Source organism: Barbus barbus, assembly GCF_936440315.1.
Source record: "Barbus barbus genome assembly, chromosome: 7".
Lineage (NCBI taxonomy): Eukaryota > Metazoa > Chordata > Actinopteri > Cypriniformes > Cyprinidae > Barbus > Barbus barbus.
This window is the reverse complement of record NC_136735.1, coordinates 34,499,448-34,514,327: the sequence shown is the minus strand read 5'-3', so window position 1 is coordinate 34,514,327 and position 14,880 is coordinate 34,499,448. Positions and strand designations below refer to the sequence as shown.

The 14,880-nt window shown below is 35.5% G+C and overlaps 1 protein-coding gene across 1 annotated transcript; it reads left to right on the top strand.

Annotated features, from left to right (window-relative positions):
* The first annotated feature begins 161 nt into the window (after window positions 1-161).
* On the top strand, window positions 162-8,046 carry LOC306872171 (serine/threonine-protein kinase 16-like). The gene is made up of 8 exons (XM_079420616.1): window positions 162-223; window positions 2,015-2,148; window positions 2,871-3,090; window positions 3,213-3,346; window positions 5,422-5,542; window positions 5,618-5,713; window positions 5,984-6,105; window positions 6,701-8,046. The coding sequence occupies exons 2-8, from the start codon at window positions 2,063-2,065 to the stop codon at window positions 6,840-6,842; spliced, it is 921 nt and encodes a 306-aa protein (XP_079276742.1). The 5' UTR covers window positions 162-223; window positions 2,015-2,062; the 3' UTR covers window positions 6,843-8,046.
* The last annotated feature ends 6,834 nt before the right edge of the window (window positions 8,047-14,880 follow it).

Sequence of the window (14,880 nt, the reverse complement as noted above, 5' to 3'; positions counted from 1 at the left end):
TTTGGTAATTTGATGTTTTGATAATATTAAAAATTATATTTATTTAAACTGTTTGATTATAATTATTGTTTCTTCCTATATTTATTACAATAACACTATTAAAAGCAGGGGATGCACCAGCACTGTATGGGTTAAATAGGCGGTCGTAAGGATGCATAACGCTGACGTTTTCTTTGTACCCGGAAGAAACCGGAGAAATCAGCGGAGGAGAGCGTCTCAGCAGGTAAACCGAGTCTCGCTTTAATCCTTCTCTTAGACCCATATTAAATAGGTCGATTACAACAACAAATAATGAACTAAGAAGCTAGTCTACATCTGAATGGCTGGGGTCTCGCTCGGAGAATGCAATGCTGTTGTTCTGGAAGACGCCACGTTCACAGCAGACACGAATTCACGAGTCCATCGAGGTGTAACGTTACATCTATTATCGTAACGAATTCACGGTAAACACGTTACTCTATCAAGTGCCATCTGTAACATTTTCGAGGGCAACAGCCAACGTCATTAAGGTAAAATAGAAGTCAATCAGAAAGCTCCCTTCTTCATGAATAATTTATTTTAGACACCGACAGTGGATTATGTGAACAGAGACAGTATTGAGTCGAATTGGCTTGCATTTAATAAATAATAATACATTTAATTAACAGGCTATATATGTCGTTTTCATGTCGCTTTACAGAAATCAAGACAATTAAAAAAAAATAAAAAAGTGTATGGTTTTTATAACCCATAGACATCACCAGACTCTTGGTCTCATCCTTTGAAATACTTTTTCCCAGCCTTTAATGCAGCCAATTCCAATTGTTACTTGTTTTGGGGAGTTTCTGCCTTTACTCCCCTCTTCAGCTGGTGAAATTCATGTTCAATCAGATTTAAATCTGGAGATTGACTTGGGCGATCTAAAAAAAAGGAATCTATAAATTCCTTGACTGAACTGGCAGGGTGTTTTGGGCCATTGTCCTGATGCAATATGAAGCTCTTCCCAATGAATCTGGTGGCATTTTCTTTAATATTGGTAGGCAAGATGGTTTTGTACCCTTCCAAATTCATTCTGCTACGGTCATCATACATTAAGTCATCAGTAAAGTTGAGAGGGCCTGTTCCAGAGACAGTCATGCATGCCCATGCCATGACACCACCTCCACCATGCTTTACAGATGAGGCTGTATGCTTGGGATCATTTGCAGTTCCCTTTTTTTCTCCACATTTTTGCTTTCCCATCACTTAGATAAAGGTTCATCTTTGTCTCATCGGTCCATAAACACAGCTCCAAAACTCTTCTGGCTCAACTGATACGACACATTCCCTGCTTTTAATATCTGAAGAATTAATGCAACAGGACACAGCTGATCACTTAGAAAGACCTGTGAGGCAACTGTTCCAATACTTATGCTTATAAAATGTGATATTCTGTAGTTTTGTCTCGTATTCATCTTTTAATCATATTTGTAAATGTCTTGACATTAAATATTTTTATAGCTGGACTTGTTATACTTTCCCGTTCATACTTTCTTATATAGTGTGTACATTTTAACATTGTGTAATTTATTTATATAAAAAATATTTAATAATTAAATTTTATACTAACTTGCAGTTTAAAGAAATCAAGAAAAGAGGATATGCTTAACCCTGTTACAGATGTGTGGTTTTTGAAACCGCTGTGATATTGAAAATTTCTCCAGACACATTCCCAAAGGGTCATAGAGTTCTGTATTAATAAAGCAATATTTATTCCAACATATGCTGAAATGAAAACAAATTGTTACCAACACATATGCCGTTGATTTGCAGTGGACCAAAACAAAAATGCAACATACTGAATCTTAGCCTGGTGCACACAAAATAGTCATATACACTCTAGATTTAACGTTTGGTTGGTCTATACCAACCTTTCCGTTACAGTCCTACACATTGCTCCATTCTGAATATGGGATGGACAGAATAAATGAACAAGGAATAGAATAAATTCTGAAAAGAATATGAATATAAGTAATCTTGTTTTGATCTCTTGCAGTGCCTCTCCTCCATTCATGGTGGGTTTTAATGCAATGCTCCAGAGAAGATGGGACAAGCTCTGTGTGTCTGCTCGCGCAGTGCCATCACCATTGACAACAAGAGATACTACTTCATCCAGAAACTAGAAGAAGGGTAAGACTAGTCAACTAGACTATCCAGTCCTCAAAACACTTCAAAGCTTACTGGAATTGTGTTACCCCAATCATAGAAACAATATGGTTGAAAATGGGTAAATGATGCTTAAAAGATTATCATTTATTAGATATAATTAACTGACACTTTTATCCATAGCTGTTTACAAATAGGAACACATAAGCAGAAAAGAAAGAAAGATTTTTATATAAACAAATAGGTGTTGCAATACATTCTTTTATTTCTAGCTGTGAAGTGTTTGTAGAAGTGTGTCTTTAGTTGTTTCTTTGAGGTTTTGATGGTTTCAGCACATCAGGTGGATGATGGGAGCTTATTCTGCCGAAGAGGAACAGAGAGAGTAAAGATTTTGGGAAGTGGCTTGATGTCTCATTCTGAAGGGACAACCATGCACTGCTTGTTCATTGACTAAATTGCAGGAGGGGCTACTTTTACATTTTCATTCATGCATTTTGCAGATGCTTTTATCTAAAGAGAAAAAAGAAACTGGTCAATTGGTCAAAGAGCTAACAATTGTTGTAATGCCTGGTTTATTTACTAGTTTAGGAAATATGGATAGGTGTGTGTGTGTGTGTGTGTTTTCATGATTATGCATGTCAGTTTTCATGATAGTTTTCTCAAGTGAAATTTATCAGATAAATTATGGTAACTGGTCTCATAAGAAATAATTGTCTTTCATTCTCTTCATTCTTTGCTTCTTCTAGAGGTTTCAGCTATGTGGATCTGGTTGAAGGTGCACATGATGGCCACTTCTACGCTCTAAAGCGGATCCTTTGCCATGACCGTGAGGGCCGCAAGGAAGCTCAGACCGAGGTGGAGATGCACCGCCTTTTCAACCATCCCAACATCCTCAGCCTGACCTCACACACCTTCATGGAGCGCGGCACGAAGTGTGAAGCCTGGCTGTTGCTCCCATACATTAGTGTAAGTGGACTGCATTTTGTTTTTCAGTTCCAGGCCTCTAATAAGTCCAAGATTTCAGTGACTTCTGAGTTGTGCAGTATGCCATTTAAAACCGTTTCATGTGCTGAATTGTTCCTGTGCAGAAGGGAAGTCTGTGGTCAGTTCTGGAGAAGCTGCGGGATAAGGGGAGCTCTATGCCTGAGAGCCGCATATTGCACATTCTGCATGGCATCTGCGAGGGCCTCAAAGCTATTCACGACAAAGGCTATGCACACAGGTACTGAGAGTAAAATTCAACTTAAACCCAAATTTGGTAAATTATGTTATCAGTTTTGCCTTTGTTCTGCTTTGCAGACTAAATTTGTGAAAAATAACTAGTTGCTTAAAGGAACACTCCACTTTTTTTGGAAATAGGCTCATTGTACAACAGTTGAGTTTTACTGTTTTTGAATCCAATTAGCCGATCTCCGGGTCTGGCGGTAGCACTTTTAGCTTAGCTTAGGCATAGATCATTGAATCTGATTATACCATTAGCATCTAGCTCAAAAATGACTAAAGGGCTTCGATAATTTTCCTTTTTAAAGCTTGAGTTTTCTGTAGTTACATCGTGTACTAAGACCGATGGAAAATGAAAAGTTGCGATTTTCTAGGCTGATATGGCTAGGAACTATACTCTCATTCTGGCGTAATAATCAAGGAACTTTGCTGCCGTACCATGGGTGCAGTGATATTACGCAGCGCCTGAAAGTAGTCCCCAGCTATATCATAACTAGTTCCCTAGCTGGGGACCAGTTCATTATACATACTTCATACTTCCGTTGGTCTTAGTACACGATGTAACTACAGAAGAGTCAAGTTTTAAATAGGAAAATTATCGAAACTCTTTAGTCATTTTTGATGACCAAATGCTAATGGTCTAATCTGATTCAATGATCTATGCTAAGCTAAGCTAAAAGTGCTACCGCCAGACCCGGAGATCGGCTGAATGGAAAAAAACAACGGTAAAACTCAACTGATTATCTCTAGGGGAGTTGTAAAATGAGCCTATTTCCAAAAAAAAGTGGAGTGGTCCTTTAATAGTAATTAATGTAATTGGTAACCCTTTGCATTTTCCAACTAGATTAGTTAACATGAACTAACAGTGAACAATAGTTTACAGTCCCTAAAACTGCAGCAACCGCATTTATGATCAAGGATGCAATGTTCAATAAATAAAGAAATGTATTTATAAAATAATCATCAAAAAAAAAAAAAAAAAAAATTATTTTGTATCAATCAATGGTTATATTATATATAATATAAGATGTGCATAGATCAGGTATTTTAAAAGTATACAACAGCCTTGAATGTGGCTCATTTTTGTTTTTAAATATACTATTATAGTACTTAGGAATCTTTTGAATTACCTTTTTGTTTTTCTATTTTTGGTTTTCATTTTAGTTTCTATTTTAGTAATTTTGTTATTTTTGGTATTGTTGATTTAGTTCTTCATTTTAAATTAGTTATATTTCAGATAATTACCAAGGCTTTGAAACTTTAAAGTTTCCCACCTAATGTTTATATTTGATTTAATTTCAATAGAGAAAACTGTTAATAGAGAGGCTTTCAATAATAGCTACCCCAAAGAAGATATTATAGTTAAGTATATAACAAAAGCTGACCGGACACTGAACTTATAACTGATAATAAATAAATAAATAAAACATATATACAAATATCATGTTTTCAGTCTGAATTATGTACTCTACAGTTCAAAAGTTTGGAGTCAGTAAGATTTTTTTTAAAGAAATTATTGCTTTTAGCAAGAATACATTAAGTTGATAATCAGCATATTAGTTTGTGACACCGCTGGGAATTCAGCTTTGCATCACAGGAATAAATTATACTCTAAAATATATTCAAATAGAAAACGGTTATTTTAAATTGTATTAATATTTCAAAATATTGCTGTTTCACTTTATCTTTGATCAAATAAATGCAGCCTTATGAGCATAAAAGAAATTTTTTTCGAAAACAAAAATCTCACCAACCCCAAACTTTGTATTGAACATTTTAATGTTCTCCTGAATGTTTTACTCTTTTTACTATTAAGGTCATTGCACAATGAGTCCGAAACTTTCGCATGCGTTTTTCCGTTTATTCATATTCCTCATCCTTTCCTATCAAAATGCATGCTACGGATGCAAAAACGCAGAAAATCGAACCTGATCCAAATTTTTTTTTAAGTTTCGGAGGCAGTGTGCAAACGTGATTGACACAACATGAGGCCGTATTTATTTTTTAGCGTGTGAAAATTTCGGATTCAGTGTGCAGAGACCTTTACTCTAACATGAGCTGTATTTCTGAAAACAGGGACTTGAAACCCACCAACGTTTTACTAGATGAGAACGATCGCCCTTTGTTAATGGACTTGGGCTCCATGAACAAGGCCAGGATTGAAGTTCGAGGGTCACGGGAGGCCATGACAGTCCAGGTTAGTGCAGAAAATCATTCAGCGGCACTTATCAAAAACATTAAATGAATTATATTTTTACACTTTCTCTATCAGGATTGGGCCGCTCAGAGGTGCACCATCTCCTACAGAGCACCAGAGCTCTTTAATGTGGAGAGTCAATGTATCATTGATGAGAGAACAGACATTTGGGTAATTCTCTTTTTTTGTGTCTTTTTACAGATGTAATAGTTTTACCTTTTCAGCTATTCTTTCTCAAAACAACATTCATTACAGATTTCAGCAACAATCAAAACCAACCCATGCCATGTTGTTTTACTGCTGTGTTCAGTTTTGTCTGCGCAGGGCTAATGTTAGCAGACTTTGTCCTTTCATATCTCTACTCCTTCAGATCAGCATAATGTTATGTCTTTGACAGTCTGTTGTGTCTGCTGTAGGTAACCTTTGTATTTTCTGCTCTAGTCACTAGGTTGTGTGCTGTACTGCATGATGATGCTGGAGGGACCGTATGACTTGATTTTTCAGAAGGGTGACAGCGTGGCTCTCGCCGTTCAGAATCCAGTCTCCATTCCACAGCCGTGCAGGTGAGCTTGAGGTCTTTCAGGGCCATTATTGTGTCAAATTCAGCCTCTGTGGACCTCATTGGAAAAGGCAATTCAATTCAATGTTTTTGGTCAAAATCTTCTATCGAATGTCATAATAATTTTACTTTTTAAGTTGTATTGTAATATTGTGTTTTGAACAAATTTTACCCTCATTAAAAAATGTACACATTGTGCAACTTACTTAAATGTGGAATATTTTTTTTTTAATATTATTATGAAATAATTTCATACCCCTCATGATAAAAAAGCACATAAAACTTAAATGTGAAATATTATATTTTATATAATCATATATTTTAAATATGTAGTATTCAAATATATTTTAAATATAATGTTATTTTAAATATTATGCATATAAGTTAAACAATTTTGTGTACAACTGTAATGTGGGAAAATTAATATTAATATAAATTAATAAAATAATTTATAAAATGCACATAAATTGTGTAATTTAAATGTCGAATATTAGCGCTGTAACGCTTTCTAATGGAAATATATTCCAGCATCTTGATAAATGGAGAATGCTACCTGTCAAAGAGACATCCTATCTTTAGCATATTTTTATCTTTGACAGTTATTCTCAAGGTCTTCAAACCCTCCTCAGCTCCATTATGGTGACCAATCCTCAGGAAAGGCCCAGAATCAGCTGGGTGCTTGACCAGGTCCAGAACCTCGGGGACTCAAACGCTACAGACGTAGATACCAACAGAGTATGATGCTTCCACTGAGATTTCATGTCTGTTTTCCAGTGGACTCTGGACGTTTTGGACTATGCACTCGGACAAAAACAACCCACTGAACTCACAAGCCTTGCAAACATTTGCTCTGTCTTACCTCAGTGAGCTCAGCACGCCATGATTACACACTCGAACACGATCACACTAGCCTTCGCATCAATGTCTTGTATTTCACCCCAAAATCCATACTGAGCAATGAAATAATGATTTTGGAGTAAAATATGAACGGTGCATGTTCCTGATTTTGTGGGATTCAGTGTTATGGCACACAAACCACACAAGAGAGGGTAATAGCTCTATTTGCTGTAATGGCTGCATCATCAAAGGCACCGGTTACGTATCAAACCAGTTGTTTTCAGATTGTAATTTGGCTGATGTGTCTTTTTCCAGATTTATTACCTTACCAATATATATTTATGAGGGTTTTGATTGGGATTATAGCTGTTTAAAATGACATTAGTTAGATTATTTAAACAACAGTTCTGCTGGTAAAGCAAGACATCTGAGGTTTTTGTGGGACTTTGTGTTGCAAAGGCCCAAAGATAAAGCTGTGTTACTGCTATTGGACTTCATTTGTGAAACCGATTTCTGACTAAATGGTTAGCAACATCTTATGTATGTTGACAAATAGCTCTGCTCTTGTTTGATGAAGGAAAATGCCTGAAAATTACTGAAAAGTAAATTTAAGCAACTTGTTTGGCTAAAGCCCTCGGCTTTTATCAGCAAGTGAACGTTGTGATAGTTATGCTATGCTGTGTATTTCTTCCAGACTTGGAGAGGATGTATAAAAAATGGTCATGCCTGTGAAAACTTGTTAATGCTAGTTCACATTACTTTGCAAATAGGATGCGTTCACTTTTCTTTTTTTAACAGGTACAAATTTGTTTCATTTAGTATAAGTTTCTTTAATTGCTTGCAGTATTAATGTGTTCTTTAAAGGAACCTTGTAAGATATATATATATATTTTTTTTAAGTATGCATTTTAATTGAGAAAGAAATCCACATGCCTAGAGATAATTTCTGCATTCGGTTATTTGTTTATCATGTCTGATAAGGCTCGGCTAGTGAGGATGAATCTCAAAATAACATCTGGGTCATATTTTATCCCAAATATTTGCAAAATAATAATAAATTCTATTTTGCATAAAAATAAATAAAATGAATCCTGTTTGTTGGACCATTACTTTTTTGGCATTGTGTTCGTATGACCCAGACATGTTTTTAAGAGGTATATGCATTACGTGCTCTTTCATAATTCAGGACTGAAGTAACTGAAGCAATCCATATATATATATATATATATATATATATATATATAGTTGGAATTGTATCTGTGAATAAGGACCTAATAATGTGTTTCTGCTTTTTGTTTGTTTTATTTTTTTAACAGTAGTAATATTCTGATTATTTCAGGAAAAAAAAATTATACATATAAAATATTCAGATTTACTGATTACTTTGCAGTGGCTCTTCTCATTTTGACTTGGATTTTATTGAGAAAACTTTTTTTTTTTTTTTTTTTTTTTACTTGCACATGAAATTCTGTCCAGGTTTGCTTCTGTTCAGGAATTCTTAATTATTCAAGCTTGTTAATTTATCGGATATAAGACTGGAGAAATGTATCTTGGCATTCATTTATGTGTATGTCTTTCTTTTTATAAATGGTGAATAAAGTGTGACTGAAACAGCTACAGATGGAGTCAGTTAGGTTTTCTTGAAGGTTTCAGTATCACCACTCGGGGGAGATGTTGCTCCAGTTGTGTTGTGATCTCTAGTGGACAGGTGTAGCAAACTGAAAACTGAAAACCGGGGTTTGGTGAGCATTTATTGACATTCTGTACTGATATTGTTCTTTTTGTCATCTGTAGTGCTGCTTCTTTATGCCCCAAAACTGGTAATACCATGGTGTTTTAGAAACTAATACCGTGTTATACTTCAATGTACTTTGAACTTTTGTACCATCTAAATTACTGATGTGATTCACAAATATATTAGTCATACAGTTCCATGGCATATATGAAATTACATGGTATTGCCATCTGATACATCATTTTATAATAGCACTCTCTGATAGAGTCGGGTATGTATATATGTATGTGTGTATGTATATAGTTGACAAGTAAAAATTGGACTGTGTCCTATGGTGTGACAGCAAAAATGTAGAAGAAAAAAAACTTATACAAATAACAAAAAATGTATCTTCATTCTTAGTTACAAATAGCATATGAGAGGTTTATCTTCAATGATAGAGGTGTTTTTTTTTTCCGTCACACCATAGGACACATTTATACGTCAACTACCCATATGTATGTGTATACACGTATGTGTGTGTGTGTGTGTGTGTGTGTGTGTATACATACACATATATATATATATTGCAGAAGGGAAAATAATTGCTTACAAAGATTCTCTGTATGCCATTTTACTCAAACTGTGATGTATACACCAGTTGTATTATTAAAGAGTTGCAACATTCAATATTAAATATAGAATTGTTGCCTCTTTTGAAAAAAGACAACTGAAAATTTGAATAAATTCAGAATGAATTCAAATCATTAAAAAATAGTTCAACGACAAGCATACTTTAGAATGTTGGCAGAAATACAATACATTTATGCAGAAACATAATGGTGTCAAAGCAAGGAATATGAACATGTTCTTTAGACAGACCTTTTGTTTTGGACAAATTAATTCAAAATTTCCCTGCTGCGGACCTGAGGAGGGCATCCAAAACTGCCTCTCTAACAATGTAATTTTTTAATGTTGTTTGTTTAGTGGCTGACCTTCACAAAAACAGTTTTGGCAGTGACCACCGACTGAAAGTCTGATCAAACCCCTGGTTGGTCTCTGCTGTTTTGAAGGTATGAAACAATTATTACAGGCTGTTTAGGCACCAGAATTTATGGTTCACAGGGGTTGTGAGGGTCAAAAGTGACGTTCTGACTCAATGTTCATCGTAATCAATCTCATCAATGACCTTACGCCACCGACGGGGAACAGAGAGGCCATAAACTGCATATGGACACACGTTCCCCTAAACATCGCCAGTTTCAGACCGAGAACGCAATGCACAGACATGGATACAGTTCCAGTGGGATGAATTACACTTTAATTAGTATTTCCATCCATGCAAACCATCCCACTTAAGTCCAGTCGGCCCTCTCTGGATAATAATTCATTATACAGAAACAATGTTTATGGTCTGGGGAGCGTGTGGGACTGTCCTCCATTGGCCAGCCGTCTCTGCTTTCATGAAGTGATGTCATGTTTTAGTCCACATCAAGGTCAAACGAAACCTACCTTTGTTTTGTCTGAGGCTAATATTTTTTAGTACGTTTAATCAAAGAGCATACCTTATATGATGATGGTTAGGGTGATGTTTGCAGTCTTGTAGATGACTATATGCATTTAGAACATCTCCAGGTTGCATTTCACCCCAACAAAGGACAGATATTAATAGCATAAGGAATATGAACATATTCTGCATTATGTATGTTTATTTTTATTTTTTTATTAAAGCAGTCAAAACCACCAAGTATTTGCATCACCCCCCCCCCCCCCCACACACACACACACACACACAATTACAATAAGGAAAATTTTAAGAATTGAGCATAATGTCATAATGCTATCAATCAATAAGTTAACAAAATAAATGCAATTTTACTAATTTATTTATTTATTCATTTAGCTATTCCATGGTGGTCTATCATGTTGAAACTACATTCATTTGGTGGTGGTCTGGCTTATTAACCATTTAAACCAGTTTACACCAGCTAATGATCACCAGCTTTAAAACCATCACCGGACAGGATCTAAATGATCTGGATTTTCCAGCATGGCAGTTCAATCTTTTGTTTGATTAATTGATTACTGGCCAAAAGAGTTTAAAGTTAATGCCTGTGTTTTGTGGTTTGTTCAAATCACTAACTCCATACTAATAATAATAGTCATGCTTAATAAAAATACATTGTGCTGGTTGCAACCAATTGGTCACCTATGCTATACCAACACAATAAACCATCTCCAGCTTTATTGATTTAGTGATGAATCAATTAGTGAATTATTTAATTAGCCAGGGATTACGGGTCAGTGTTGAGTGCCTTTGATCCTCCGGAGTTTCTCTCCTTCAGTAAATCACAGATGTGCCATAAAGGCCACAGGGAGCGGTAAATGCGTCGTATTTGTTAAAGTTCTGTTGCATTGATTGGACCTTTTTGATTTCTTTTATTCCTTTCTGTTTATTTCCAGGTTTAAATTAGATTTTGAATCCCAGACCATCTTGCTTTATTGGACGCCACTGGGTTGAAGTTTACGTCTTTAAAACGGTCATTGCACAATATAGCGTTCACTTTAGGATTAGCTAGGCCGAACATTGAAATTAGTCACTAGTGTGTATAAAAGTAAATACAAGCCGTTTTCTACATGTACATTCAGAAATCACATCTCAAGGATATAGGTCGATTATTTACTGCGGCAAGGAAAAACAAACACGGCCTTTTGCTGACTCCAAGCCAATCATAATCATCGTGACGTGTAGCTAGTCGCTTATCTTGATTATTAAGCCACATTTCGCATCTGTTTGATAGATTTCCCGCAAGCATAATAAATGCCTGTCCCGAACGCAAGCTTGCATTTAAAGAGAAAAGGCTGAGCCTTTTTCAATAAAGTTTATTACTAAAACTTGGCCTTTTTGTGTGTGTTTGAGCTGCGGTTAAAGTCGGGACAGATGTGAATTTATGGGGCCAGTCTCTCATTCTCTTACCTTCCCATTAGCTTAAGTGACACGACAAGGCCGAGGGAAATCTCAAGCAATAAGGGTGATTACTTTAAAAGATCTCACAATCTGTTCATATTCCCGTAATGAGTCTGATTGATTAAACTACAGGGTATAAATATTTTACAGGGCCATGTCGCTCAAGTTATTGTTGCTGATTTGCCGGCAGACAAATTGGTAGAGTCGCATTTACTTATTTCACTATGAAACTGACATTTTCATGTGGATAAAAGGGTTGGAGTTGAAAGCGGGGCCATGTATAAAGTCGGGATATCTTTGATGCTTTGGGTCAGCGGCGTAATGGTTAGAAGATACCGGTAGTCAGCATTTCTGTCCGTCTTGTAGCGTATACAAGCGTACGATAAAACCACCTGAAGCATTTCATTGGATATATGTTTTATATATGGTCAGCTTAAAAGGCAGATTGAGTGTTTTGCTGTTAATAATACTAATCAACATTTCTGACATGAATAATTATATTAAAGTGTTTGATAAGCCAAGAATCATTATTACTATTTGAAAGGTTGGAACAAACCCCTAATTCAATGGTTCTCCATAGTCCCATAAATGTTCTAGTTGATTTATAGGAAATGATTAAGGACAGTGATTTAAAAAACAAAAATACAAAAAAAAAGAAGTAATAATGTATAAAGTTTTATAGGCAGGAACCCTGGTTCTTCAAAGAAAAGAAAAATGCTGTCGAGAGGGTAAATTAAAATAAGAAATACTGTGATTTTTATGACTTTGCTTGTTTTTGTCAAAAATAAGTTATCATGAGGCCCTCTTGTTGAAAACCACTCCCATAATCTCAATTAGTAGTTTGTCCCATGCTTTTAAATGGACTACAAATCATGTGACTTCAGTGACTTCTAGGATTCTCTTATGGAAATGTACCATGGTTTTACTACAAAAAAAAAAAAAAAGAAAGGTTAATATAGCTAAACCATGGTAACCACAAATTAATTAAATTATGGTATAGTCAATATGACAAAAAAACACTTACTACATTTTTACTATATTAAAACGGTAAATTTTCGTAAAGGTTGTTGTTACTTTTCTGTTATATGTATTTTCAGAATAAGGACTAAACTTGTACAAGACCAGCAATTGCATAGGCAAAAATCATCTACATTTTCTTTAGGTAATTTAATTTTTACACTTTTTCAAATGTTCTGTTTCTATTATGAAGCGTTCTCTAGTCTTTTTTCTATTCTGTCTACTTATTTCTTTTTATTATAAAAAACAAAAACAAAAACTTGCAATGTGTACTGTGTTAGACTTGCCACCGCACATATTGCTCTTTTTTGTGGTTTGATTTCTTCAATTGTGCTCATTTGTAAGTTGCTTTGGATAAAAGCATCTGCTAAATGTAAGAACTAATAACATGGAGCCTAAAAAAGTAGGTAAACATGTAAATGAAAACATTTCAGAGATGGTATAGATTTTTAAAGAAAATGTAATTGGCATTTGCCTGTGCAAAAAAAACTTGCTATAGTTCTCAATGATTTTAACAGGTGCTGTGGGTGGTTTCTTATGGGCCCAAGTCAACAATTATGTTCTGATCCCATAGCTGGGGTCCCTCCTTCAATTTTTTCAGCTCTTTTTCTCTCCTCTCCTCTCTGAACACTGTGATATAAAGTGCAACTTCTTTTGAGTTCTGTATTGTTGCTCAAGCTGTAGAGTATGATGCATGCAGCTCCAAGGTCATGTGTTTAATTCCCAGAAGATGCATGAACGGATAAAATGTATACATTGTAAGTCACTTTAGATAAAGGTGCCTGCCAAATGTAATGCAAATGCTAATGTGCAACTTACCTAATCAGGAAGACTGTACGAGATGTCCTTTTCTTGACTTTAAAACCAATCCAGTGTGAAACTTTTGAGGGTTTCATTGACAACTATCAAGTTGTAAAGTCCTATAATCTCCCGTCAGGAAGCGTATGTTATTCACCTTACCCGGGAAATAAACCTGTGTAGTCCAATCTCTGAAAATGAGTAAACTCACTCAGACTGTCCTCGATGTCCCGGTCTGGTTGAATTTTAACGAGGCAGAGGCACCTTTCTGAGGCCAGTTAAAAATGCATTTAATCACTATATAAACATGCTGTCCCGGAGCCCCCATGACAGCGAAGTTGTGCCGTCTGCACTTGTTCTGCATTTAATCACTGCCCTCATACAAACGCCCAATAAAGTGTCTTTTTCAGTCATATTCCCATCATTTTTTTTAAATGTATTTTCTGCTTTTTTTTTTGTGCGTAAATGTAATAACCGTGATGACATCACCACCAAGGGCCTGATTACTTTACTTCCTCTTCATTAACTTAATTATTTGACTATGAGTAAACTCGCCTGAGTAATTCATATTTGAGAGGCTGGGCTGTAAATAACCTCTTTCAGCTGGTTTATTATGGGCAGCAGATTTGCAATTCTCCAGCATGTTAATCAGCCTCATTGGTTGTGTCTGAATCTGAAGGCAGCTGTCTTGCTGCCCATTAAGTCAGTGACTTAAAGGGATAGTTCACCCCAAAACAATTCCTCATTAATTGCTCACCCTCATGTCGTACCAAACACGTAAGACCTTCGTTCATCTTCAGAACACAAATGAAGATATTTTTGATGAAATCCGTGAGCTTGCTAACCCTGCATAGACAGCAATGCAACTGACATGTTCAAGGACCAGAAAGGTAGTAAGGACATCATTAAAATAGTGCTTCATCCATAATGTTATGAAGCTACTTGAATACTTTTTGTGCAGAAAGAAAACTAAAATAATGGCTTTATTCAGCAATTTCTTCTCTTCCGTGTCAGTTTTCAGCATGCGTTCACAAGAGTACCATGACGGATGCACTGATGTCTCACGGAGTATTTTAACATGCCTTTCTGGGCCTTGAACATGTCAGTTGTGTTGCTGTCTATGCAGGCTCAGAGACCTCTCGGATTTCATCAAAAATATCTTAATTTGTGTTCTGAAGATGAACAAAGGTCTTACAGGTTTAATGATATGAGGGTGAGTAATTAATGACAGAATTTGTATTTTTGGGTGAACTATCCCGTTAAGTAATTTGCTTCTTTCAACCACTCCATGAGATGCAATTATGTGTAAGTCGGATGTTATTCTGTTAAACATAAATATTATATTTGAAAATATGTTTACTAGATATATTTTTTTACTATGTTGAAATAAATACATATTAAATAGGTATTAATTTGGTTAGAGTTTTCAAACATTAACCACTAAA

Excerpts from the sequence above, each read along its gene's own strand:
- LOC306872171 (XM_079420616.1), top strand. The coding sequence starts at position 2,063 with ATGGGACAAGCTCTGTGTGTCTGCTCGCGCAGTGCCATCACCATTGAC. Across the intron at positions 5,543-5,617 it reads GGGAGGCCATGACAGTCCAG|GATTGGGCCGCTCAGAGGTG; the intron begins GTTAGTGCAGAA and ends TTTCTCTATCAG. Across the intron at positions 6,106-6,700 it reads TCCATTCCACAGCCGTGCAG|TTATTCTCAAGGTCTTCAAA; the intron begins GTGAGCTTGAGG and ends TATCTTTGACAG.